This window comes from Melopsittacus undulatus, assembly GCF_012275295.1.
Source record: "Melopsittacus undulatus isolate bMelUnd1 chromosome 4 unlocalized genomic scaffold, bMelUnd1.mat.Z SUPER_4_unloc_1, whole genome shotgun sequence".
Classification (NCBI taxonomy): domain Eukaryota; kingdom Metazoa; phylum Chordata; class Aves; order Psittaciformes; family Psittaculidae; genus Melopsittacus; species Melopsittacus undulatus.
Window position 1 is genome coordinate 46,756 of NW_022993933.1, and position 26,952 is coordinate 73,707.

At 60.8% G+C, this 26,952-nt stretch overlaps 1 protein-coding gene across 1 annotated transcript; it reads left to right on the forward strand.

Annotated features, from left to right (window-relative positions):
• Positions 1–228: 228 nt before the first annotated feature.
• Positions 229–25,176, forward strand: LOC101871035 (N-acetyl-beta-glucosaminyl-glycoprotein 4-beta-N-acetylgalactosaminyltransferase 1-like). Its single transcript, XM_034073412.1, has 20 exons — positions 229–516; positions 9,913–10,013; positions 11,488–11,598; positions 12,105–12,200; positions 12,495–12,585; positions 13,140–13,240; positions 14,230–14,297; positions 14,805–14,883; positions 16,457–16,523; positions 18,347–18,490; positions 18,712–18,821; positions 19,088–19,188; positions 19,994–20,076; positions 20,951–22,166; positions 22,499–22,782; positions 23,289–23,442; positions 23,753–23,825; positions 23,902–24,055; positions 24,299–24,425; positions 25,039–25,176. The coding sequence occupies exons 1-20, from the start codon at positions 372–374 to the stop codon at positions 25,151–25,153; spliced, it is 3,420 nt and encodes a 1,139-aa protein (XP_033929303.1). The 5' UTR covers positions 229–371; the 3' UTR covers positions 25,154–25,176.
• Positions 25,177–26,952: the final 1,776 nt, after the last annotated feature.

Consider the following 26,952-nt stretch of genomic DNA (forward strand, 5'->3'; position numbering starts at 1 on the left):
CCGCGGCCCCTCGCAGGATGCCGGCCCGTTGGCGTGGAGACGCGCGGCGCTCCGCAGGCCCCTCCCCCTCGAGGCTCCCATTGGCTGCGAGCCCTCTCTGGTCGCCTTCCGATTGGCCATCGGTGCCGTCGCTCAGCCGAGGGGGCGTGTCCGCGGCGGCAGGGGGCGGTCCCGGCCGCAGCACCCGCACCCCGCCCGGCCCCGCTCATTCATTCCCCAGCGCCGGTACCGGAGCCACGGGCGGCGGCGATGCCCCGAGGGGCCGGGGGCCTCCGTGCCGAGCCGCCCCAATGCCCGGCCGGAGCCAGCGGGCTGGACCGGCGGGGGGCCCCATGGGCCGCGGCTAGGCCGGCGGCGATGCGGGCGGCAGCATGCCGCGGCTCCCGGTGAAGAAGCTCCGCAAGCAGCTCAAGCTGCTGCTGCTGCTGGTGCTGCTCACGTTCGCCGTCTGGTTCACCTACCTGCACATCAGCCTGGTGCGCCAGGGCCGCGCCCTGCGCCTCCCGTTCGGCAGAGGTAACGGGGAGGGGGGGATGGAGCCTCCCTTTAACTGCGGGGGGGACCCCCGGGGGCACTCGCGCATCCTCATCACCCCTCGGGGCGGTTTGGGAGCCCCACAAAGAGTGGGGGGTGCCCCCCATGGCGCTGGGGTCCCTGACCCCCCCCCCGGCTCCGCTCTCACCCGAAGGGGGATCCCCCACAAGGTGAGACCCCTCCGTCCATGGAGGGTCCATCCCGCATCCCCCGGTGGCTCTGGGGGAGCAGGACCCCACTGCGGGCACCTCGTGCTCTGCCCTTGTGCCTTTGGGATCGGGGGTGACGGGGGGAGACCCAGGATGGTCCCCGAACAACATGGGGGGGTTTGTGGTTTCATCCCCTCCCTCGAGCGGCCCCGTCCTCATTTTCCGCCCGTCGCTTGGCTGCGATGACAAAGAGGCCATTTATAGCCACTGTCGCTGCCTGGAAGGGGCAAACCCAACCCGCCCATCCCTGCCCAGCACCCTCGGTCTGTGCTTCCCTATCCCAATAACCCCCTTCCTCCTCCGACCCTCTGCACACCCGGGATGCGGTCCGGGATGCTCCGAGGTGCTGGTGCCTTGCGGTTCTCCTTTGTGGTGAATCGCTCTCGGTTTTACCCTTGCAGACCTCATTTGGCTGCTTGGAGAGGACATAAAACTCTATGGAATATTTGCTGTGTGAAACTTGAGCTGCTCGGACTGAACTTGTGGGGTTTGTCCTAAAAAATAGGAAGGGATGAGAGTTGGTGCTTATTTTGGCAGGGAATGGAAGGGAATGGCAGGGAATGGAAGGGAATGGCAGGGAATGGAAGGGAATGGCAGGAATGGCTTCCCTGGGCGCTCGGAGCAGCTCTGGACGCTGGGAAACCCGAAGTTTCCCCCGCAGCAGCAGCATGAGCCTGCAGATTTTGGGGCCTTATGGGGCAATGGGGATAGTGCCGATGGGAGCAGCAGGGACCGTGCATCCATCCCCGCGGAGGCTGCTTCCCCTTCCCCGCTATAGGATCGAGCCTCTTGGCAAAGCCACAAGTAGCAGCGGTCTGACCGCAAGCGGCTGCCCGGGTTATCCTGGGTCATCCCGGGTTATCCTGGGGTATCCCGGCTGAGGCAGGTCCGAGCTCTTCCTCTTTCGGCCCCGAAGGATTTCCGGGTACCGGAGGATGCTCCGTGCGCTGCCTGCGGGTGCCCGTCCTGCCCTGGGGGGGGTTGAGGTGCTGAGCCATGTTCCTGCCCCCCCTCACCTCCTCCCTACGTGCTGGCATCGCAGCCTATCCCATGGGATACTCCATAGGGGGCTGTGCTGCTGCTGTGGGTTCTGCAGGGGAAGCTGGACCTTGCCTGGTTAGGATTAGGGTTAGGTTAGGATTAGGATCCAGCTGCCTGGGCTGGATCCTGCCTTTCTGTGCTCAGGGAGATGCTGCTGCTTGCACTGAGGTGCTAAAGGGCCTGTGAGCATGTGGCAAAGCCAGAGGTTAGGTCCCATGGAAGCTTTTGGAAGTGTAGGGATGGAGAGGGGCTGGTGGAGGGGAAGGGAATGGGATGGATGGATGCTGGGGAAGGGGTTTGGTCACACATGGATGGACTCTGGTCCTGCTGCTGCAACCCAGTACATGATGCTCCCCCTGGGCTTAGTGGGTATCCCTGGGTGAGCAAGTGGGAGGACAGGGGGGGTTCTGTGCCCTCGTGGCTCCTGTGTCTCCTTCCTCCTCCTCCACTATCCATGGCATCTCTCACCATCCGGGACCTGCTGTGGTGTGTCCTGGTCCCAGATCCCATAGGGATGGGGCATGGTGCTCATCCCTGGATCTGGAGAGGGTGCTGAGCTCCTCATTGCCCCAGGGGCCTGTGCACCAGAAGGTGCCTGAGATTTGGACACTGGGGTTTGAATGTTGGCCAGCATGAACCAGAACCTGGTGCTGAGGCTGCTCCAGCTGCTGGGACCTCATCACATGGAGGTTAATTACTCATTAGGTGAATTGTCACCAGCAGATGCATGTCCTGGAGGCTGATGGTGATGGGCATGAGGCTATTCAGCTGTTTGGGGGTGTGATGTGGGGGAACCAGGCAGTGGGGTCTCATAGAACACACTGAAGATGGGGTGTTATCTGGGGTACCAGTGCCCCATTGCCCCATGGCAGCCCCACATGGAGCCAGAGCATCTGGGAACTGTTGGTGCCCTGAGAAACTCCCCTCTCCTCATCTCCTACAAGTAGATAATTACCCTTCTCTGCCTAATTGAGCACACGGATTCCTCATCTGGAATAATGAGGCCATTACGGTGCTCTCCCGGCTGGAAACAGGCAGTGGGATGGGAATGCTGGTGTGCCAGGTGGGAATGCTGGTGTGCTGGGTGGGAATGCTGGTGTGCTGGGTGGGAATGCTGGTGTGCCAGGTGGGAATGCTGGTGTGCCGGGTGGGAATGCTGGTGTGTTGGGTGGGAATGCTGGTGTGCCGGGTGGGAATGCTGGTGTGCTGGGTGGGGAGAAAGGGGGGAAAATGCCAGTAAGAAACCTCAAATGGCTCTTGGCAGGGGCTGGTCCTGCTCCTGCAGCCATCCCATTGGGGCATGTGGGATACTGGTGCTGCTGGGAGCCGGGTTTTGGGGTGGTTCATGACTGGATGAGCACAGGATGCATCCTGGAGGATGCTGAAGCTAATTCATGGCTAAAGCAGGGCCACTTGGGGAGGAAAACCCATCTGGGCCCCTTGATAGTGCCTGGAGCTGGATGTGTGCATCCTTGTGGATTCAGCCTAGAGAGGAGCCTCTGTGTGTGGGATCCAGAGGGCTCCCAAACCTGCTCTGAGCTGTGGTGCTTGGATGCTCTTTGTTCGCCTCAGACCCTTGTCCTTCCCATCCCTGTCCATAGAATTGTCCTTTGGGGTCTCTCAAGCCAGGAGGAGGTTTGGGATGAGCACAGCAGCTTCCCCCCCATGCAGGGATAACACAGTCCCCCTAGGCACTGAGTGTGATGATGGGGTTTGACCTGGGAGGCAGAACACTGCGGCTGCCGTGGGCTCCATCCCTTTCATCAGGGATGCTGGGAGCAGGGGGAGAGGATGAGAAAGAGCCGTTTGAAGAGGAAGGTTTGTGAGGAGCTGATGTTGCTTCCCTGCTTTCGGCATCTCCCATTCTCCTGTCCCTGCTTGTTGAGGCAGCATCCCCTGGATGGGCATCCCCTTGGTGCTGGAAGGGAAGGTTTGGAGCTGAGAGCTGCCCAAAAGGAGGGTTTGGAGCCAGGGAAGGGGCTGGTTTGGTGTCACTGGGACCCTTCCTCTATGTCACTGTGCTGGCCCCGCAGAGCACAAGCAGGTGGGAAGCAGTGGGATGGATGAATGGATGGATGGATGGAGGAATGAGCCCCATCCTTGGGCTGGGGGCCTGGGGGTGTCTTGGGGCTCTTTGGCAGGTGAAGGGGGAGAAGTATGAGAAACATCTGGCCTGTGCCTGTTGTGGGTGGTTCAAAGGCACCGATTTGGCTCTTAAGAGGCACCAGAGGCTTTGAACCTCCCCCAGAGCTGGTCCCATTGGCGGCTGTGGGGGGTCCCCAAAACGTCCTTTGAAGCTGGGGGAGATGTGGGGGGTCCAGGGCTTGGTAAAGTGAAATGGAAACAAGTGGGTTGTGGGGGATGGTTTATCCTGAGCTGCCCTCCTGGTGCTGCTGTGAGCACCCCAGGCTGGCATGGGGCAGGGTGCCTGGTGCTGGTCCTGCCTCTGCTCTGCCCATGGAGGGACAGTGTGGGGACCCCGAGCAGGGCTCAGTGCTGGAACCCATCCTCCTGCCTCAGGGTATGGGGGGAGCTCAGATCCCCCCTTGTAACCAGGGAAAGGGATTCGGGTCCTGCCCAAAACATTGGGGTTTGGGGTGGCCGAGGGTGGAGCAGATCCCTATGGATCCATCCTGAGCGTGAAGGGAGGAGCAGGGATGCAGCTTCCCCAGGGATGCTTCACCCTTTGCTTGCCCTGCTGGGATCCATGTGGTCCCTCCCTAGGGGAGGGATGGATGCTGTGGGTGCCATTGGTGCTCCAGTCCCTGCAGAAGAACTGGGGATGGGTCTGGCACGTGTGTCCATGTGGGATGTGTCCATGTGGGATGTGTCCGTGGGTCCTGCAGGGCCTTGGTGACAGCAGGAGAGGAGAGCAAAGCTCTGTCCCTTCATCGCTCCTCAGCCACAGAAGCTCTTCAAGTCCTGGCAGCTTAAAGCCTTTTAAGGACATAAAAGACATCAAAGAACCGATAAAGCACATCCCCTGTCCCCTTTCATCTGGGCCTTTGCTCTCAGTTAATTCTGTGCTGTTTTCCTCCTCCTGGGCATCCGTTTGAAGCCTCTTTGACTGTGGAGCTGCTGATGCTCTGCAGTGAGCTGGGGTCACTGTCGCCTCCTCTGTGCCTAGGAAGAAGGCAGATCCATAGGGAAAGGGGCCTTTGGAAGGCCTGGCTGGCCAAGCACTGTGGTAATGGGTCCTTTGGCTGCATCATGCTCCTCCTCTGGCCTCACTGATGGAGTTGAGATGGTATCAACGGAGCCGTCACCGGCTCATCCAGCCTGGATCCCGAGGGATGTGATGGGATATTGGCTCCCTGCTGGTGTCTGAAGGGATGTGAGCGCATCCTGACCAGTGCCAGCTGCGTGGCTGTGGTCACAGCCCTGTCCTGTGCTGCTGCTCTGGCATCAAAGAGCAATTGAGGAGTGTGGTGGTGATGGAGCAGTGAGGGGAGGTGGGTGCTGGTGGTGTGAGGCACCGGAGCCTGTCCTGCAGCCGGCTCCATGTCCTGAGCACTGCCATGGGGATGCTGCAGGGCTGGAGCTGCTCTGGAGCCAGGCTGAGAGAGCTGGGCTGGGGCAGCCTGGACAAGAGAAGGGGAGACCTGAGAGCAGCTCCAGTGCCTAAAGGGGCTGCAGGAAAGCTGGAGAGGGGCTTGGGACAAGGGATGTAGGGACAGGCCAAGGGGAATGGCTTGAACCTGCCCAAGGGGAGACTGAGCTGAGCTCTGAGGCAGAAGCTGTTCCCTGTGAGGGTGCTGAGGCGCTGGCACAGGGTGCCCAGAGAAGCTGTGGCTGCCCCATCCCTGGCAGTGCTCAAGGCCAGGTTGGACACAGGGGCTTGGAGCAGCTGCTCCAGTGGAAGGGGTTGGAGCTGGAGGAGCTTTAAGGTCCCTTCAGCCCACACCAGGCTGGGAGTCCATGGTGAGTGTGTGGTCCTGCTGGAGCTGCTTTGTCTCCTTTGGAGCTGGTGGTGCCTGGAGGGCAGAGGGTGTTATGTGTGATGTGAGCTGGGGTCAGAGGATCCGGTTGCTGTTGGTGCATAGGAAGGACCTGGGACCCTGAGCCGAGTGTGTCATGGACAGCATGGAAGCTCTGGGGCTGCCTCTCCTGGAGGCTGTGTCAGCTCGAGCGGTCTCATGGCAGCTCCATTGCCAGCCCTGAGCCATCCGGCATCGATTTCCATTGCTGCACCCGAGAGGGACATCACAGGGCTCAGTAAAGAGCATGAAATGAATTGGTTTGGGGTAGACAGGAATGAAATCCCTCACTCCTCCAGCTGGTGCATCCCTGTGATGGGAGCCAGCCCCATTCACCTTGGCCCCATCCGTGTCCCTGCTGGCACTGAGCCGTGTCCCGGTGCCAGCCCCGGTGCTGTGGGGCCGGGAGCATTGGGGTTTTCCTGGCAGGCAGCTCTGTTCCTGCCCCAGAGCTGGCTCAGGGCTGCAGTGGGGTCCCCTTCCCACAGCAGAGGGGCAGGTTCCCCCCTGAGCTGCTGCTCACGCTCTGGGGGTGCCCCCAGCACACAGGGGGGTTCTGGGCTCAAGCCGGCTCACCCAACAGCCCAGGTCCTTCAGGCTCCATCCCATGTCCCCAGCCTGGGGTTGTGCTGGCATCACCCTGATGCAGGAGCAGGACCTTACCCTTGGCCTGGCTGGACTCTGTGCTCCTGTGCTCTCCTCTCTGTGCCAGGGCAGCTCTGGGTACGGGTATGGGTGCTGAGAGCAGAGCAGTGAGTGTGGGGGAGCACTCGTTGGGAGCTGCAGGAGGAAGCACATGAGGAGCATCTCCAGCCACGCTGGAGGCTTTGGGAAGCATCCAGGAAGCTGCCGGAGAGCTCCCGGCTCCGACAGGGATGAAAGGGGCAGTGTTCGGGTGAGAGCTGCAGGGAGCTGGGGCAGGAGCCTGTGTGAAAGGGCCTCTGTGCTCCCCAGGGCACGGGGGGTGGCTGTGATAGGGGAAGCCCATCACCCTGGTGTCTGTGCTGTGTGATGGATGGGGTCGGTCCCTGGTCCCCTGCACCCACTGCCTCATCCCGAGCACTGCTCCTGGCTCTGGTTCACTGTCTGGAGTCCGCTGTGACTCAGAGCTGGTTCCATGGCGTGTGCAGCTCCTGCCCCTGCTCCCGGCTCTGACAGCATCAGCATCGCTCTGTGCTTGCTGGGAAGAGCTCTTAATGCATCCCATGCAGCATCCCATGCAGCATCCCATGCAGCATCCCATGCAGCATCCCATGCAGCATCCCATGCAGCATCCCATGCAGCATCCCATGCAGCATCCCTCCGGGTGATGCCATCCTGGAGCAAATGGGTCCCTCTCTCCAGACCTTCCCCCATCCCCTCTTCCCCCTCTGCCTGCCTTTGTGTGGCCTTTGTGCTCCCTCAGAGAGGACAAGAGGCAGCTCTAATGCTGGATTGGCTGTTGTGTGGTGCTGGTTGTGTGTCCTTGTGTGTCCGGGGGATGCTGGGGAGCAGCCGTGCGGTGCTGGGGGGATGCGAAGGGAGAACAAAGCCAGGGGGAAACCAAACCCCTTTATCCCAGTGCTGCTTTCTCCTCTTCTCATGGCCCTTGACCTGCTCCTCGCATGAGGTTCAGACCAAAGGGTCTCAATGCTCTGGGAGGGAGGAGCAAAGTGATGCTCACTGGTACCCGGTGCCCTCTCCCCTTCCCAAGGGTGTTCGTTTCCAGTTCCCACACAGGCTCATCAGCACTTGGGGTTTGGTTAGGGCTGCCCTGGGCCTTCCCATCCAGCATTTAAACAGCAGGGAGCAAGCTCAGTGCAGACCCCATAGCCTTTTCCTGGGGCCTGGTGCTTTTGCTGCTCCTGGGATGTGGCACCTCTTGGGGTGAGCGCTTCCCTCCCCACATAGAGAAGAGAGGGTTTCACTGAAGGCTCTTGGGCTTTGAGCCTGGATTACTCAATCCCCATCAGAGCAGTGGTGACATTTAACTTGGACCCAACCTGAGCAGGGAGCATGAGCCTTGTTCTGCTCCTTTAGCGGCTGAGAGGAGCTGCTTGAGCATCCTGCTGAGGATGGAGCTGGGTGGTGAAGGCAGAAGGTGAGCAGATCATGGCCTTGGGTCCTGGGAGCCTCCAAGGATGGATCGTGCTGCAGGGAATGGGTTTTCTCTCCCTTTCCTCCCATTTATATCAAATCTCTTATTTACCCAGTGCCAAACTGGGCTGTGGTACCCAGAGGGGAGTAACTGTTCACCCCATCCCTGAGGATGCAGCCTGGGATGCTGCTGGCTCAGGTTTGCTCGTCAGGACCTGGGGCTTGGCAGCAGAAGCTCATGTTGGGGTTAGTTCATCCTGGGGATGGGACTTGGAGCGTGGCACCCCCAGATGGCATCAGAAATGGATGCTGAGCTGGCAAATCCCATTGAGAGACAGGTTCATCTGCCCCAAGGCCAGGAGAGGGACCATTTGTGGGTACTGCAGATCCAGCTGCTGCATCCATCCCTTGGCAGGTCCCTTAGGAGCATTTTATCCTCACTGCTATGGTTAATCCACAGATCAGCATGGGGAGGGGGGATCACACTGTCCCCAGTGCTCTTGTGCCAGAGCAACAGCATCTGTGGCCTCGGTACAGGGAGGATCAGCTTTATTCCCAGTGCTGAGCATCCCTAGGAGGGATGGGGATCCTGGAGAGCTGAGCATCCCTAGGAGGGATGGGGATCCTGGAGAGCTGAGCATCCCTAGGAGGGATGGGGATCCTGGAGAGCTGAGCATCCCTAGGAGGGATGGGGATCCTGGAGAGCTGAGCATCCCTAGGAGGGATGGGGATCCTGGAGAGCTGAGCATCCCTAGGAGGGATGGGGATCCTGGAGAGCAGAGCAGATGAGTCCTGGATCCAGTCCCACTGCTCCCTGTGGTGCTCCACATCATCTCCATGGGGATGCAGGGATGGAGATGGGCAGGAGAGGAGGGAGTCAGGGAGCTGCCAGGAGGCAGCTGGGGCTGCCAGGGCTGAAGAATGGCTGAGAGCAGAAGAAGGGGCTTTAGAGCTGGATTTCCTGTCCTCGGGATGGGATTTGTGCTGCCATCTCCAAGGAGATGCTGCCTGTGCTGCCGCTGGAATACTAATGGCACTGGAGCGTGTCATGGGGCACCGGGAGCCCCTCCTCGGCCGGGCTGTGGGGTCTGAAGCCACCCAACAGCTCCCAGTGCAGCAGCCACTGGGGCTGTTTCACTCGGTGGGGGTTGGAGCCCCCCAGGACTTGCCTGGGGAGGGATGGGGGCATCTTGCCATAGCTTTGGGAGGGTTGTGGTGATCCCCTTGGGCAGTGCCCATGGCCAGGAGACAGCGCTGCACCACTGCTGGTTGTGTCTGGGGCTCCCCTCTATTGTGATAAGGGGGTGGCAGGTTTTTGGGGGACCCATGGGTGTTTGTGGTGGTGGCTCTTGGACCCCCAACTCTGAGCATCCCATTCATTATCCCTTGGTGCTGGTTTGAAACTCTATGTACCAGAGCTGCAAACACCCTCCATCCCTCCAGGGTTGGGCTGTCTGAAGGGCTCAGAGGCACCCACTCTGCAGCCCAGAAGTGATGGGTTCTGTAGGGGGGGATCTGTAGGTTGGGAACAGTTAAGGCAGCACACGGTAACAGAGCTGATGTACTGGGGCTGTTAATGGGTTCCTCGCAATGGTGTTGGGGTGGGACGATGGGTTTGGGGTGGGACGATGGGTTCGGGCACAGTACATCCAGGGGGCCGGGAGCCGGTGCCTTGAGGGCAGTGTGGGATGCTCCAGGAGGATGCCTCACTGCGGATGGATGCGGAGGTGATCGCACAGGAGCTGCTCCATCCATGAGAGCCGGCGGGGGGGGGGGGGGGGGTGCAGTTAAACCCGGTGCTGCTGAGCGCAGGGCTGAGCGGCCCCCCCCGTCGGGGCTGTGGCAGCAGCAGCCCCTGGGGAGGGGGGGTGCAGTTAAACCCGGTGCTGCTGAGCGCAGGGCTGAGCGGACCCCCCCGTCGGGGCTGTTGGTAGCGGCAGCCCCTGGGGGGGGGATACAGTTAAACCCGGTGCTGCTGAGCGCAGGGCTGAGCGGACCCCCCCGTCGGGGCTGTGGCAGCGCCTGCCCCTGGGGTGGGGGGTGCGGACGGAGCCGCTCTCACCGCACCCCCACAGATGCCGACAGGCCCCCGGAGGTGACGGACCCTGCCCGGCGGCCACCGGAGCGCAGCGGAACCGCCGACGACTCCAGCGAGAGCCGCGAGGAGGAGCCGGAGGTAACGGGGGGGGCAGCGGGTCCGGTGCTCACAGCGGAGTCACTGCGGGGCTGGGGAGGGGGGGGCGGCCTCTGGGTCTGCTCCACAACGCGTTAAAGGGGCCCCGATGGAGCTGCCCTGTGCATCCTATGGGCTCCTCCGGGAGCGTCTCCCTGCGCTTCCCTCCTGTGTGAGCTGTGCCAGAAGCAGAACCAGCTTCAGGCTGTGCCAAAGCAGAACCAGCTTCAGGCTGTGCCAGAAGCAGAACCGGCTTCAGGCTGGGTGAGATAGGGGAAGAGGTTGGTTGTGTCCGGCTGGTGATGGGTGATGGGACTTGGAGCGTGGCACCCCCAGATGGCATCAGAAATGGATGCTTAGGTGGCAAATCCCATAGGAGACAGGTTCATCTGCCCCAGGGCCAGGAGAGAGACCCTTTGTGGGTGCTGCAGATCCAGCTGCTGCATCCGTCCCTTGGCAATCACAGCAAGGTGATGGGTGAGGAAGGACCCTGCTCTGGTCAATCCCAGCTCCTCATAGATTAGGTAAGAGACAGACAAAGGACATTGAGGTGCTCGGAGGCATGAGCCAGTGCTGGGTGAGGAGGGGGAGAGCAGGAATCCCCCCTCAGCTCTCCCGGGAGGAAGGTGGATCCTTCCCATGAGCACAGCACAATTCCGGTGCTTCCCAAGAGCAGCTCTGCCCTTTGGGATGTCAATGGGCTCACTGGGCTCTGTGCTGGTGATGTCTTTGGCACTAAGTGCATCCCGAGGGCAGTGCTTTGTGGGAGCCTCAGTTCCTGCCTGGGCTCTGTTGTGTGGGTGATGGAGCAACCGGTCCCTCTGTGCCCAGCTGAGGCCATGGGGGATGATGATGATGGTGAATCCTGAGGGAGGTGTCAGGGATCCCCCTGTCCCCCTTGGTCCATCCCCAGAGGGTGATGCTGAGTGCGGGTGTCACCATGGGCTGTGCCATGGGCCAGGTCCCTGTGTGACAGGAGGAGGATGCTCTGGGTGGGCTCTTCCTTGCCACCCATCACCCTTTCAGCACACTGGGGGCAGGTGAATGCTCACCTGATGCCTCTATGAGACACAAGGGACTGGATGTTTAATTCCCTTTGCACATCCCACTTCCTGTGGGTGAGCACAGAGACTCCTTCTGCCCTCTTGGAGATGGAGCCCAAAGCACTTCCAGCAGCTCCTCAGCCCAGCTGAGCATTGAGCTGAACAGAAGACTCCCTGTTCTGGAGCAGTCTCCTAGCAGAGGAAGGGAAACCAGTTTAGCTGGAACATTGTGACCCTGCTCCCCAGGACACTGTGCCAATGGTTCCAGCCTCCTCCTGCCCCTGCTTCCCTTTGCCTTTAACCTTGAATGCTCCCCCCTTGGTTTGACAGCGCTGACATCCCAAATGAGATGTGTGCTCTATGGGGATGTCCTGCAGCCCCAGCAGGGCTGGTCCTCATCCCGCATCTCTCATCTCTCTCCTGTTCCTGGGCAGGGCGATGGGCAGGACTTGGAGGGATGGTTTTCCAGAGGCTCCCGGTCCAACCGAGGCACTGCACACCCCAAGCTCAACCTGACCAAGCAGCCTTTGCCCTGGAATGAACAGGTAGGGGGCAGGGAGCAGCAAAGGGGGTGATGGAGAAGGTCCCTTGTTGGGCAGCCCCTGTCCCCCCAGGCTCCAGAGCCACCTCCGTCCATCCTCCTCCTTGCTCTCCATCACCCATCCTGGGGGCTCTGCATGATCCTGGGGTCAGCATGGTACCCATGAGGGCATCTCCTCGGGTGTGTGCATCAGCCCCTCATCCTCTGTGGGTCTGTAAGGGGCATCCTGCTGCCTGTCTCTGGATGGACCCATGTGGAGCCTGCCCCTGGTGCTGGCTGTGCCGGTGGGATGGGTGAAGGGTGCAGGCACCAAAAGCCCAGCCCCATAAAATCCCACATCCAAGTGCACTTGGGACCCAGAGGAGTGATGCAGGAGGGGGTTCCTGCAGTGATTATGGGGCTGGCACAGGGATGGGAGCTCAGTGACACCCCTGGGGCTCCACATCCTCCCCTGCTGCTGTCCTCAGAGGGGGATGAGGAGGACCCTGCTCATCTCCTCTCGTCCTGCAGTACAAAGGGAAGGTGAACCTGCACGTCTTCGAGGACTGGTGTGGAGGTGCCGTCAGGCACCTGAGGAAGAACCTCCACTTCCCACTCTATCCCCATGTGAGTGATGGTTCTGGGGCAGAGGGAGGGTCCTGGTCCTCTCTGGGTGCTGCTGGACCTGCACTGGTTGTGGGTTTGCTCCTCAAGACCTTTGCTTGCATTGGGTTGGGTTGGGTTTGGGGCAGGCAGCTCCCAGCAGGGCAGGGATGCAGGGAGAGGTGGGTGGTGATGGGACCCCCATGGCCCCTCTGGTGCCAGGGGCACAGGACCCTGCAGTCACAGGGAGGAGGTGGTCTGGGTGATGCTGGTGCATAGGTGTGAGCTGCTCATGGTCTCATGTCCCTGTCTCTGCAGACCCGCACCACAGTGAAGAAGCTGGCGGTGTCACCCAAGTGGAAGAACTACGGGCTGAGGGTTTTTGGCTACATCCACCCCTTCAAGGATGGTGAGTGATGGAGCTTGGCCTCAGCTCCCCTGCAGCAATGTAGAGAAGCTGCCTCCTTCCCCTTCTTGGGCCACACGGGGACAGGAGGGCTCTGGGAGACAGCCCCAGACCTTGGCTGTCAGGCAGGAGGATCCTGAACCTTCTTCCCTTGTGGCTTCAGAGGCAGGTGAAGCCCTGATCTCATCCAGGACAGAGCCAGGATGTGGAGTCTGGGAGGCCCCATGACATCCATCCATCCATCCATCCATTCATCATCCATCCATCCATTCATCATCCATCCATCCATCTATTGTCCATCCATCCATCCATTCATCATCTACCCATCCATTCATCATCTACCCATCCATTCATCATCCATCCATCCATCTATTGTCCATCCATCCATCCATTCATCATCCATCCATCCATACATCATCCATCCATCCATTGTCCATCCATCCATTGTCCATCCATCCATCCCTGCTTCCCCATCTCACAGCAATGCTCTGGGGCTGAGCCCATGTCCCTGGGCTGCTGTATCTCCCTGTGATGACCTTCCCCTCCTCTCTCCATAGGGGACTTCCAGTTCTCTGTGGCATCTGACGACAACTCGGAGCTGTGGCTCAGCTCGGATGAGAGTCCTGCCAACTCCCGGCTGGTCGCGTTCGTGGGCAGGGTATGTGTGTCCTGCTGCCCCCTCTGCCATTCCCATTGCTGGGAATGCTCCAGCTCCCTCTGCCATTCCCATTGCTGGGAATGCTCCAGCTCCCTCTGCCATTCCCCAGGCTGGGAATGCTCCAGCTCCCTCTGCCATTCCCCAGGCTGGGAATGCTCCAGCCCCCTCTGCCATTCCCCAGGCTGGGAATGCTCCAGCTCCCTCTGCCATTCCCCAGGCTGGGAATGCTCCAGCTCCCTCTGCCATTCCCCACACTGGGAATGCTCCATCTCCCTCTGCCATTCTCCACGCTGGGAATGCTCCAGCTCCCTCTGCCATTCCTCATGCTGGGAGTGCTCCAGCTCCCTCTGCCATTCCCTGTGCTGGGAATGCTCCAGCTCCCTCTGCCATTCCCCACGTTGGGAATGCTCCAGCTCCCACCAGGAGCATCTCCTCGCTCAGGCTCTTGCTCCCATCACACTGACAACCACAGAGGCCCTCGTGGGCATCCCTGGTGCTCACTTGAGGGTGTTTCAAGCCCATGGGAGCTCTTCATCCACCACAGGCTCTCCCTGTGCAGGTCCCTGTGCTGCTGCTGCAGCTCTGGGTGGGCTTGGCCAGAGCAGCTCCTGCTTCCTTACCCCCTTAGGAACTGCTGGGCTCCCTCAGCCTGGTCCCATCTCTGCCCTGCTTTGGCTTCGGAAGGACCATCCTTGGTCCCATCCCGGTTGTAGCTACCAAAGACCAGCCTATGCACTAGAATAGGAGGTCTGATCTTTGCTGCTGGGTTTTCTTGGGGCTGTCTCCTATAACTGGACACCCCCTGGTCTGTCATGGGGTTTCTGGGATCCTGTTGGCTGGTGACACGAATGCCACCAGCTTGGGACAAAGGTGCCCTGGGGCAGGATGGTGCCCAATGGAGCTGGAGGGGGAGTCTATGGGGGTCTGGGTTTGTGCCCTCTTGTCCATGGTGGCCTGGGGGGTCTCACATGCTCCTGTTCCCTCCCCAGCTGGGCACCGAGTGGACGGCACCAGGAGAGTTCACCAAGTTCAGCTCCCAAGTCTCCAAACCTCTGCGGTGAGTGTGTCCTTGATCCCATTGTCCTTCCCAGTGGGATGGGGCTCACAGGGATCAGACCCTGCCCATGGTCCCATCCCAGGGGGCAGGAGGGGTCAGGGCTGGAGCTCAGCCCACCCTGGCCCCAGGTGCATGGCTTGAAGGTGTTGGGGGCTGCAGGTGGGGCTGGGGATGGTCTCATGGAGCTGCAGTGGGATGGGGTTGTCCATCCATCCATCCATCATCCATCCATCCATCCATTGTCCATCCATTCATCATCTATCCATCCATTGTCCATCCATCCATCATCCATCCATCCATCCATTGTCCATCCATCCGTCCCTGATGAATGTGCCCACCCCACACTGCTGGCCCCTTACCCCAGCAAGGTTCATGTGTGAGCAGCTCAGGAGGGCTCCTGAACGGCTCCTTGTGAAGGTTTCCTCTCTCCCAAGCTCTATGGGACCAGGGATGCTCCATTGCCCAGCACTGTCCCTTAGGGTCTCTCACCATCTTCTCCCCTCGCAGCCTCATGTCCTCCAGGCGCTACTACTTCGAGCTGCTGCACAAGCAGGATGACCGAGGGTCAGACCACGTGGAAGTTGGGGTGAGTAAATGCTCCCCCCATGCTCCTCCCTGGGCTTGTCCCATCAGGAGCCAGTGCCAGGGCTCTTCCCATGCTCACTGGAAGGCTTTGTGCTGATCCTGGGCTCATCTCCCATCTCCTTGGGCTCATCTCCCATCTCCTTGTGCTCATCTCCCATCTCCTTGAGCTCATCTCCCATCTCCCTGGGCTGTTCCCACACATGGTGCCTGGCACATGTGGCTCTTCTCCGTGCTCCCCCAGTCCTTTCATTCCAATGGCCTTTTGGGAGCTAAAGACCCTTCTGTGCCTCCCTGTGCTCCTGCAATGGATGTGATGGGAGCAGCTCCTCTGCTCCAGGCTCCAGTCCAGCCTGGCCAGCCCCATTCCTTGTCCTTGGCATCCTGCAGAAGGGCTGCCAGAGGTGGAAGGTCCCTGTGGGCTGATCAGAGGAGCCCATTGCCACAGATGGGGCAGGCAGGTCCCAGGTCACTGTGCACCCTTAGTGTGTGTGCCCAAGGGCTGAGCTGCTGGAGCCAGGTCCTTGATCCTTCCCCCTTGAAGATACCTGAGTTTCAGACCCAAACTCACCTGCTGAGCCCTGGCACAGCCATAGAGAGCCCTGGCACAGCCACAGTGAGCCCTGGCACAGCCGCAGTGAGCCCTGGCACAGCCACAGTGAGCCCTGGCACAGCTGCAGTGAGCCCTGGCACAGCTGCAGTGAGCCCTGGCACAGCCACAGTGAGCCCTGGCACAGCCACAGTGAGCCCTGGCACAGCTGCAGTGAGCCCTGGCACAGCTGCAGTGAGCCCTGGCACAGCTGCAGTGAGCCCTGGCACAGCCACAGTGAGCCCTGGCACAGCTGCAGTGAGCCCTGGCACAGCCACTCTTAGCCCTGGCACAGCCATAGAGAGCCCTGGCACAGCCACAGTGTGTGTCAGGGGCTGGCTCTGGGAAGCTGTTGGCTCCATTCCCCCCAGCACCATCAGTCACTGGGAGCAGACTGGTGCCATCCGGGATGCTGAGCACACCCTCCTGGTGCTCTGCTGCTCAGCACCAGCCTGGCCCTCACTCATTGACCGGATCAGAGCCGGTTTGGTGCTGGGAGGGGAAGGCTCCGATGAGGAACAGCAGGATCAGTGGCTCCCACAGGGATCTCAGGGCTTGTCCGGACAAAGGCTCCTGGATGCCTTTGGGATGAGTGTAATGGGTTGAGCGCAGGCGGCTGCAGAGCCCCTGAGTACCTGGAGCATACCCATGTGTGTGCAGCACTGGGGGGCAGAGGAGGCTGCTGGGGCTCTGCTGTGGTTCTGATGGGAGCTGTGGTTCTGATGGGAGCTGTGGTTCTGATGGGAGCTGTGGTCTGGATGGGAGCTGTGGTTCTGATGGGAGCTGTGGTCTCCATGCTCCATGCCTGGCATCATCCCCCCTGTGCTGCCTCCATGAGGGTCCTGGTGCCCCCTCTGAGCAGTGGGATCAGTGCAGCTGTTCCTGGGAGCAGAGGACAGGGCAGGATCCATTGTAGGGTGTAGGGTCAGCAGCTGCTCCATGACCCTGGACCCTCCTGCTCATCCCATCCCCTCCTGTTCTCTCCTAGTGGCGACTCTTCCTCCCCAGCCTGAAGTTCGAGGTGATCGACTCCTCCTGCATCTCCCTGTACACAGGTAGGAGCCAACGGGTCCATCTGCAGCCACAGCAGCAGCATCTCATGGGGCTCTGTGTGTTGGTGCAGGGGAGAGACAGAGACAGAGCCTGGGGGGGACCAGGTCCTGGCAATCAGATCCCAGAACCCAGACTGGTTTGGGTGGGAATGGACCTTAAAGCTCCTCCAGCTCCAACCCCTTCCCATAGAGCAGCTGCTCCAAGCCCCTGTGTCCAACCTGGCCTTGAGCACTGCCAGGGATGGGGCAGCCACAGCTTCTCCATTCAACCCTTTCCAGTGTTCCCCAACCTTCACAATGAGCTTCCATGTATCCCATCTCAGTCTCCCCTCTCTTGGGCAGGTTCAAGCCATTCCCCTTGGCCTGTCCCTACATCCCTTGTCCCAAGCCCCTCTCCAGCTTTCCTGCAGCCCCATTGGGAGCAGGGGGTTGCAGTGGGTAGGGATGATGCTGTGACCCTCCTAAGAATGGACACACCACAGGAACACAGCTCTCCTGATGCTCCCACCCCATCCCTGCTGGTGGGAGCACAGGGGTTGGCTCCATGGCCTGGCCATGAGTTACAAGGAGCTGTCATGAGCACAGGGATAGATGGTGCAAGGTTTAATTAAATCTATAGATCTTCTGCTTCCTGCCCCTTCCCTGGCAGAGAGAGAGGATGTGATAGATGGATCCTGCCCCAGTGCTCAGTGTGCTGGAGCCTGGTCATCAACCACAGCCTGGAAGGTGTCGATAAGGCAGCAGGGGACAGGCAGCAGGCAGGGATCAATGAGGAGAGGGATGGAGGAGCATTGATGGTGTGGATGCAGGTGCCCATGAGATGGATGATGTGTGGATAAATCCCCCCACAACCACTATCCATTAGTGCTGCCTCTTTATGCTTCTGTTTCCTGCTTCCCATTTCCCTGTGAATCCAACAGCATCCAGGGTGAAGCCACAGCACTTGAAGGAGCCCATTGCCATGGTGCAGGGGCTGGCAGCACCCAGAGCATCCATGGGGGGCTTGGGAAGGGGATCCTGGAGCATGGGAGCTGCCTCCTCCCGTCCAGCTCTGCAGCAGGATGGGCTGGTGTGGGCACCCCTGGGTGCTCTGGGCATGGCCACAGTGAGCAGTGATGCCTGGGGAGGTGCTGGGGATGGTTGGCAAGGGGGATGTGACACCAGAGCCCAGAGCAGAGGCACAACCAGCACCTCTGCAGTCACCGGCACTGGGGCTCTGGTTCCTGCATCCCTGGGTTAGAGCTCCCCTTGTCTGAGCCTGGTGAGTGATGCCGTCACCGGAGCCAGGCTGACCTCAGCTGTGCCCTTGTCCTCTGGTGCTCATCAATGATGGCAATAATCATTGTGCTGATCAGTCACAGGGTCTGTGAGTGTGGAGAGCCTGAGCTCTCCTGCAGCATCAGCTCCTGGGAACAGGGGAATCCAGTCATAGAATCCCAGACCAGTTTGGGTTGGAAGGGACCTTAAAGCTCCTCCAGCTCCAACCCCTTCCACTGGAGCAGCTGCTCCAAGCCCCTGTGTCCAACCTGGCCTTGAGCACTGCCAGGGATGGGGCAGCCACAGCTTCTCTGGGCACCCTGTGCCAGCGCCTCAGCACCCTCACAGGGAACAGCTTCTGCCTTATCTCCAACCTGAACTCCCTCTGTTTCAGTCTGAACCCATCACCCCTTGTCCTATTGCTCCAGTCCCTGATGCAGAGCCCATCCCAGCATCCCTGTATCCCCCTTCAGACACTGGAGCTGCTCTGAGGTCTCCATGCAGCTCCTCTCCAGCCCCACAGCTCTGTTTGTGCCTATGGGGCTCAGCCCCTGTCCTTGTGTCCCCAGATGAATCATCCCTGAAGATGAACCACGTGGAGCACATCCCACAGACCTTGGGCAGCCACAGTGGGAGCTACCTCTGGGAGGCTCAGCAGGATGAGCATGGGGCTGACATGCTCAAGCCTGACCCCAGGGACACCTTCTTCCTCAGTAAGTGACTGGGATCAGATCCTTGTGGATCTCTGGGGCAGGAACAGACAGGACCTGGAGGCTGCAGGCACCCAGAGCATCCCTGCTGCCCATCTAGGGTGCAGAGCATCTCTGCTGGGGTCTGCAGGGGCCAGGCTGGGCTGGGCTGCAGGTTATGGTGTGGGTGGGTTATGGGGGGGGCAGGACACGGTTGGGGCTGAGCTGCTGCTGCCTCTCCTCAGCCCCTGCCATCGAGGCCTCCCGCCTGGAGAACGTGCTGGTGCCCTGTGCCTACAGCCCCACATACGTGGTGAAGGACTTCCCCATCGCCCGCTACCAGGGCCTGCAGTTTGTGAGTGCTCCCCATGGTGGGGATGGGGTCACACTCCTGGGGGGGTCCCAGTGAAGCCCCCAGCCCGGGCCAGGCCAGTTCCACCCATTAAAACCCAGTAGAACACAGCCTGGGCTGGAGGATCCAGCTCAGCTTGAGCTGGAGGGGTTGAGCCCATGGGATGCTCGAGGTGCTGGGGGTCACCTTGCTATGGGGCCAGGCTGGTCCCCTGCTCCAGCCCCATGTCCTGGCCCTGAGCTGTGCCATTGCCATGGTCATGCCCACAGGTCTACCTCTCGTTCGTGTACCCCAACGACTTCACGCGCCTCACTCACATGGAGACAGAGAACAAGTGCTTCTACAGGGAGTCCCCTCTCTACCTGGAGAAGTGAGTGATGGGGCTGGTACCCGGGATGGTACCCAGGGATGGTACCTGGGCTGGTACCTGGGCTGGTACCTGGGGCTGGTACCTGGGGCTGGTACCTGGGGCTGGTACCTGGGGCTGGTACCTGGGGCTGGTACCTGGGGATGGTACCTGGGGATGGTACCCGGGGCTGGTACCCGGGGATGGTACCCGGGGCTGGTACCCAGGGCTGGTACCTGGGGCTGGTACCTGGGGCTGGTACCTGGGGCTGGTACCTGGGGCTGGTACCTGGGGATGGGTGGGGGAACAGTGCTGAGATGAGGCATCCTCAGCTCTGCATCCCCAAACTCCATCCCCTATGGAAGGGCCACGTCCAGGCTGGCTCTTTTCCCACCTCTTGGGCACATCACAGCCTGAGACCTGATCCTGCTGCTGTGGGTGATGGGCTCAGACTGAAACAGGTTCAGGTTGGGTGTAAGGCAGAAGCTGTTCCCTGGGAGGGTGCTGAGGCGCTGGCACAGGGTGCCCAGAGCAGCTGTGGCTGCCCCATCCCTGGCAGTGCTCAAGGCCAGGTTGGACACAGGGGCTTGGAGCAGCTGCTCCAGTGGAAGGGGTTGGAGCTGGAGGAGCTTTAAGGTCCCTTCATCCCAAACCATTCCGTGATTCACTGATGTTGGATCCCAGCTTCCTTCAAGCCAGGCTGTGTCCGGATGCCTGCACCACAGCCAGGGCTGTTCTCCCCTGAACAGGCTCCTGTGTGTGCAGGCACATCCCTTCCCATTCCCTCCTCCCTGATCTCCAGGACCTCGTCCTTCTCCCTTGTCTCCAGGTTTGGCTTTTACAAGTACATGAAGATGGATGAAGAGGAGGAGGATCCTCGGCAGCGCCCGTTCCTCTTCCTCAATGCAGACAGTGAGTCACTGCTGCCGCTGGCAGCGCTGGCATGGGGCTGAGCAGGCACATCCAACACAGCCATTCGGAGATGCTTGGGATGCCTCCAGTGATGCTGGGATCCAGGAGGGCAGGGCTGCTTGGAGCAGCCTGTTCCATGTGCTCTGTTGTCATACAGGGATGCTGGGGATGGACTCTTCATTAGGGACTGTAGTGACAGGACAAGGGGTAATGGGTTCAAACTGAAACAGCAGAGGTTTAGACTGGATCTAAGGAAGAAATCCTTTGCTGTGAGGGTGCTGAGGCACTGGAATGGGTTGCCCAGGGAGGTTGTGAATGCTCCATCCCTGGCAGTGTTCAAGGCCAGGTTGGATGAAGCCTTGGGTGCCATGGTTTAGTGTGAGGTGTCCCTGCCCATGGCAGGGGTTGGAACTGGATGATCTTGAGGTCCTTTCCAACCCAAACTGCTCTATGATTCTATGATTCTATACATCCCACTTGGCTCAGCCACAAGCACTGTGGGATATGTGAAGTGGGATGCTTAGGGTTGGGATTTGCCTTCGCTGCTTCCTGAACCCATGTACCTGCTTCTGGGCTGGAAAGCAGGGAGGGCTGCACATGGCTGCAGGTGTGTGGAGTGTGGGGATGCTCATGCAGGAGCTGGGGTGTTCAATCCTGCCCCACTGCCATGGGTCTGCTCTGGGATGGAATGGGAGCACTGCAGAGGTGCAGCCAAGGTTTGGAGGGGTCAATAGGCAGAGCCTGGAGCATCCCTCAGTGTCCCCCAGCTCCATCCCTCACCCCATAGGTTAATCTCCTTGCCCTGGACCAGCACCTGTGGGTGCCCTGCTGAGCACCAGCACCCTCAGTGTTTATCTCTGCTTTTGCTCTCCAGACTTCCTCGAGGATGATGAAGAGGAGGAGGAAGGAGCAGACAGCCCTGAGCCCACAGACCCACCTCCCGAAGCCAAGGAGAGGAGCTTCATGCCCATACCCGGAGCCAAAGGGCAGGAGACACCGCCGGTCACCAGGGATTATGGACATGACCTGGACTATTACAGCTTCAGGCGCAGACAGGGCCTGGCCCAGGATGAGGCCATCCCTGGAACACCAGGGCAGGTGGGAAGGGGGAGCACATCCCATGAGCCCAGTGCCAGCCCCACACCCGACCTCCATGAGCTCCATGGGAAGGAGGATGAGGGCCCCGCTCTGGAGCAGGTCCATGGGAGGATGCTCAATTGGCTGCCCCAGGACCCCAGTGAGGGTGAGGACGATGACCTGGGGCTGCTGGTGTCCTCGAAGCGTGGTGAGGCCGTGAGCCTCCACCGGCACCAAGCTGTCCCCATCTTCGGTGGCAAAGCCAGGACACCAGGTCCTGGCAGGGCTGCAGCCCCCGGGCAGGACAGAAAGAACCAGAACACCCAGGATAAGGTGTATGTGACCCGGCTGCAGCCAGGGAAGCGCAAAGCCCCAGCCCGGGAGCCGTCCTTCCCTGGCCTCTTCCTGTACCCAAAGCCTCTCAAGAGAGTCCATCTCCACTCCAGGACCCCACAGAAGCATCCCATTGCCCCCAGCAAGCTCCGGACCATGCCTGGACCCCACAGCCCCTGGCTCCTGAGCAGCCTCTCCAGGGAGAGAGGCACCAACAGGCACAAGAACCCACATGGGGGAGGCCGGAGGTGGGAGGCGAGGCCGGGCACCGAGCGGCGAGCACTGCCTGGGCTCCTGGCGCTGGGCACACAGGGGCTGTTCAGCAGAGAGAGCCACGAGGACACGAGCCCTGGGCCGGGCACCACCGGGTACAACTCCTCAGACGTGACCTCCTTGCTGGGGGTGACTGAAACAACAGCCTCCCAACAGCAGGAGGAGGAGGAGGAGGAGGAAGAGGTGTCCGACTACAGCTACGAGGGGGGGGAGCTGCAGCAGGGCTGGCTGGAGGACTCCATCAACTGGCAGAGGACGTTCAGTGTCAGTGCTGTGGACTTTGAGCTCCTGCGCTCCGATTGGAACGACCTCCGGTGCAATGTGTCCGGGAACCTGCAGCTGAGCGAGGCCGAGGTGGTGGATGTGGTGGCTCAGTACATGGAGAGGCTCAATGAGAAGAACGGAGGGTAGGGAGGGACATGGGGATGTGTGTTCACCCCATGTGGGGCTGATGGGATGGGGGGTTCAGGTCAACCCTTGAGTATGGGAGATGTGGGGAGCGGAGCTTGTGATGGTGCTTCCATGGGATCAGAGAACAGCTGGAGTTGGGAAGGAGCTTAAAGCTCCTCCAGCTCCAAGCCCTGTGTCCAACCTGACCTTGAGCACTGCCAGGGATGGGGCAGCCACAGCTTCTCTGGGCACCCTGTGCCTCAGCACCCTCACCGGGAACAGCTTCTGCCTTACACCCAACCTGAACCTGTGTCAGTCTGACCCCATCCCTGCCTCTCCTTCCCCACAGCATCTACACCCTGCTGAGGATCATCAATGTGGAGAAGCGCCGGGACACGGCGCGGGGCAACCGGTACCTGCTGGAGCTGGAGCTGATGGAGCGCGGGCAGCGCACGGTGCGGCTCTCGGAGTACGTCTATGTCCTCCTGCACCAGGACAGCACCGAGGGGCTGGCGCTGGGGGGCACTGAGCCCCCACCGAGCACATGGAGCATCCTCTATGGGAAGCCCGTCCTGTGCCGGCCCCTGCGGCTCAGCTGGAAGCAGGATGTGATGGTGCACTTTGTGGTACCCGGTAGGTGATGGCAAGATGGGTCTATTGGGTCTGTGCTGCTGACCCTGCCCTCAGCATCCTCCAGGAGGGCAACTCTGCTCCTCAGTTACATGTCCAGGCTGGCCCAAGGAGGAGGAGGTTGTGGCTTCCAATGGGATGCTGAGGTTATGGTTTCCAATGGGATGCTGAGGTTATGGCTTCCAATGGGATGCTGAGGTTATGGCTTCCAATGGGATGCTGAGGTTATGGCTTCCAATGGGATGCTGAGGTTATGGCTTCCAATGGGATGCTGAGGTTATGGCTTCCAATGGGATGCTGAGGTTATGGCTTCCAATGGGATGCTGAGGTTATGGCTTCCAACAAGGTGCTGAGGTTATGGCTTCCAATGGGATGCTGAGGTTATGGCTTCCAATGGGATGCTGAGGTTATCGCTTCCCATCAGAAGGGGTGTTGGTTTGGTTTGGCAATGGGGTGTTCCTGGGACCCCCATGGTGAGCCTAAGGGATGTCTGTGGCCATGTCTTGCAGTGAAGAACCAAGCCCGCTGGGTGCAGCAGTTCATCTCAGACATGGCCCATCTCTATGGGGCCACAAAGGACCCCAACTTCAACGTCATCCTGGTGGACTTTGACAGCGAGGACATGGATGTGGAGAAGGCTCTGCAGGATGCGCATCTGCCCCGGTACCCACCATGGGCCCCACGTCCCCCAGGGCACCAACGGGGGTTTGGGGACTCCTCATGGTGGGATGGGGTTCACCCAACCTCCTTCTCCTGCCCACCCCAGCCATGGGTCTGTCTCCTGCCCCTTCCTCCTCCTCTTGGGTGTTTAACCTTGCTTTCCATGGGGAGTCGGGTGCAGAAACCCCCTCTGCCTCCATGCAGGACCCTTGGCATGAGGTGTAGGCTCTCCCCCATCCCTTTCTGCTTGTCCCTGTCCCCTCTTGGCTGCATCCCTCTGGTCCCAGCACTGACATCCCTGTCCCATCCTCAGCTACCAGTACCTGCGGCGCACGGGGAACTTCGAGCGCTCGGCTGGGCTGCAGGCTGGTGTGGACACAGTGGAGGTGAGCTGGGGACCGGATCCATCCTGCCCTTCCTCCTGGAGCTGCTCCCCCTCATCCTCCTGTATCCCTGCTGCAGGATGGACACAGCATCGTCTTCCTCTGCGACCTGCACATCCACTTCCCCTCCAACATCCTGGACAGCATCCGCAAGCACTGCGTGGAGGGCAAGTTGGCCTATGCACCCATCGTCATGCGGCTGAGCTGCGGCAGCTCCCCCCGGGAGCCCAATGGTGAGTGGGACCCTGGAGGATGTCTTGGGTTCCATCCGGCTCCATGTGCGGTGATGGGACTCGAGCCCAGGGGTGCTTGAGGGGTGTGATGCTCCCCAGAACCAGGTGTCCTATGGTGCACACTCAGGGGGGTGGCAGGGATGGGGATGGGGAGCATGGGAAAGGGGTTGGGATGGGGCATAGTGGGGGGGTGGTGGCCTTGGGGGTCCCCCCACCCCTCCACTCACTGGTCTCCCCATGCAGGTTACTGGGAGGTAAACGGCTTCGGCCTCTTCGGCATCTACAAGTCAGACTTTGACCGTGTGGGAGGGATGAACACGGAGGAGTTCCGGGACCGCTGGGGGGGGGAGGACTGGGAGCTCCTGGACAGGTGAGGGGGGGTCCTGACACCCCCGGGCTGGGGGGGGATGGAGAGGGGGGCACATCCTATGGGAGACCCATGGTCCCTTCCCTTGAGGGGGGAGAAGGGGCAGAACCTGGGGGTGGGGGGGGCACCTCCATGGGGGTGGGGGTGTCTCTATGGGGGGTATGGGGGGTGCTTCCATGGGGGTGGGGGTGCCTCCATGGGGGTGGGGGGGTGCCTCCATGGGGGTATGGGGGGTGCCTCCATGGGGGTATGGGGGGTGCTTCCATGGGGGTGGGGGTGCCTCCATGGGGGTGGGGGGGTGCCTCCATGGGGGTATGGGGTGTGCCTCCATGGGGGTATGGGGTGTGCCTCCATGGGGGTATGGGGTGTGCCTCCATGGGGGTATGGGGGGTGCCTCCATGGGGGTATGGGGGGTGCCTCCATGGGGGTGGGGGGGGGTGCCTCCATGGGGTGGGGGTGCCTCCATGGGGGTATGGGGGGTGCCTCCATGGGGGTGGGGGGGGGTGCCTCCATGGGGTGGGGGTGCCTCCATGGGGGGTATAGGGGGTTCCTCCATGGAGGTATAGGGGGTGCCTCCATGGGGTGCCCCACTGATCACTGCCATCCCCCGGTACAGGGTCCTACAGAGTGGGCTGGAGGTTGAGCGCTTGCGGCTCAGGAACTTTTACCATTACCACCACTCCAAGCGGGGGATGTGGAACGCGCGCCCCAAGAAGCCCCCCAAGGACTAGAGCCGGAGCCGCTGCCCCGATGCCCCCCCCCACAGGTGATGGGCACCCCCTCATCCCCAGCCCGGCCGGTGCCTGCTGCGGGTGCCCCGGGGGGGTCTTTGTAAGGGTCTAATTTCATAGTCAGAACCGAAGTTATTAACTCAGTAGTGCCGGGAGCTGCTGTGGGAGGGATGGAGCCGAAGCCATCCCGGAGCTGGGGATGCTGGAGGGGGGAATTGGTACCCGAACCACAGCCGGTGATGCTGGAGGGGGATGCGGTACCCAAACCACAGCCGGTGATGCTGGAGGGGGGAAGTGGTACCCAAACCACAGCTGGTGATGCTGGAGAGGGGATGCGGTACCTGAACCCACAGCCGGTGATGCTGGAGGGGGGATGCGGTACCTGAACCACAGCCGGTGATGCTGGAGGGGGAAGTGGTACCCAAACCACAGCCGGTGATACTGGAGGGGGAAGCGGTACCCGAACCACAGCCGGTGATGCTGGAGGGGGATGCGGTACCCAAACCACAGCCGGTGATGCTGGAGGGGGGAAGTGGTACCCAAACCACAGCTGGTGATGCTGGAGGGGGAAGTGGTACCTGAACCACAGCCGGTGATGGTGGTGAGGGGAAGCGGTACCTAAACCACAGTCAGTGCTCACCCCCCAGCACCTTGTCCCGGTGTCAGGATGGACACTGCAGGGCTCCAGCACCCACAGGAGGGGATTTGGGTCCCTGGGCTCCTCAAACCCTCCCCATGTGGAGCCACCATGGAGGGGAGAAGGGGTCTGGCTCTGCCCTGCGGGGTGGGGACCCACTGCCGTGGCCATAGGGATGGGGACAAAGCCCCTTGGCCCAGGGGCTGGGGTGGGAAAGGGCAGAGCCCAAAGCAGGTACGTGAGCAGGGGGGGAGCAAATGCTGTTTCCAAGCTAATTTCTGTGAAATTATGAGGTAGGAAAACTGTTTTCAGGAAGTTTTGTCTGTTTTTGGGGTTGTTTTTTTATTTTTAAAAGAATAAAATCATTGTCTTGGCCGAGATTTCCTTCCTCTCCATCACCCTTGGTCCCTGTCCCCTCACTGTGCAGGCTGGGGGTACGCTCTTGGATACAGGAGAGGGACTCTTCATCAGCGCCTGTAGCCATAGGACAAGGGGTGATGGGTTCAGACTGACACAGGGGAGTTCAGGTTGGGTGTAAGGCAGAAGCTGTTCCCTGTGAGGGTGCTGAGGCGCTGGCACAGGGTGCCCAGAGAAGCTGTGGCTGCCCCATCCCTGGCAGTGCTCAAGGCCAGGTTGGACACAGGGGCTTGGAGCAGCTGCTCCAGTGGAAGGGGTTGGAGCTGGAGGAGCTTTAAGGTCCCTTCAACCCAAACCAGGCTGTGGGTCTATGGTTCCATCCTCTGCCCCCTCTCAATCCCCACTGCTTGTTCACAGCACCCAGGAGGGCTCAGGAGAGCGGAGCCTCCAGTGGCAGCTCCACAGCTCCCGTTGCTCCGGGTGCGATAGGGCAGGAGCAGGATGGGGGCTCGGGCTGAGCCCCAGGGCTCTATGGGTGCTATGGGGCCCCATTGCTGTGCTATGGGGAGGAGGCGGCAGCGCCGCTGGTGGGGCTGGGCGCACGCCTGGGCTTGCAGCAGGCTCTGAGCCTCCGCCCCACACCTCAGCCCCACCCGGGCAGCTGCCTGCGCCCCACACATTGCATGGGGGGCTCGGGGGTGCCCTGGGGCTGGGAGCCGTGAGCTGCTCCGTTCATGGGCAGGGATGGACCTGCCCCATCTTCCTGAGTGCCTTTCCCTGCCATAGACGTGCCTGGCATTGAACA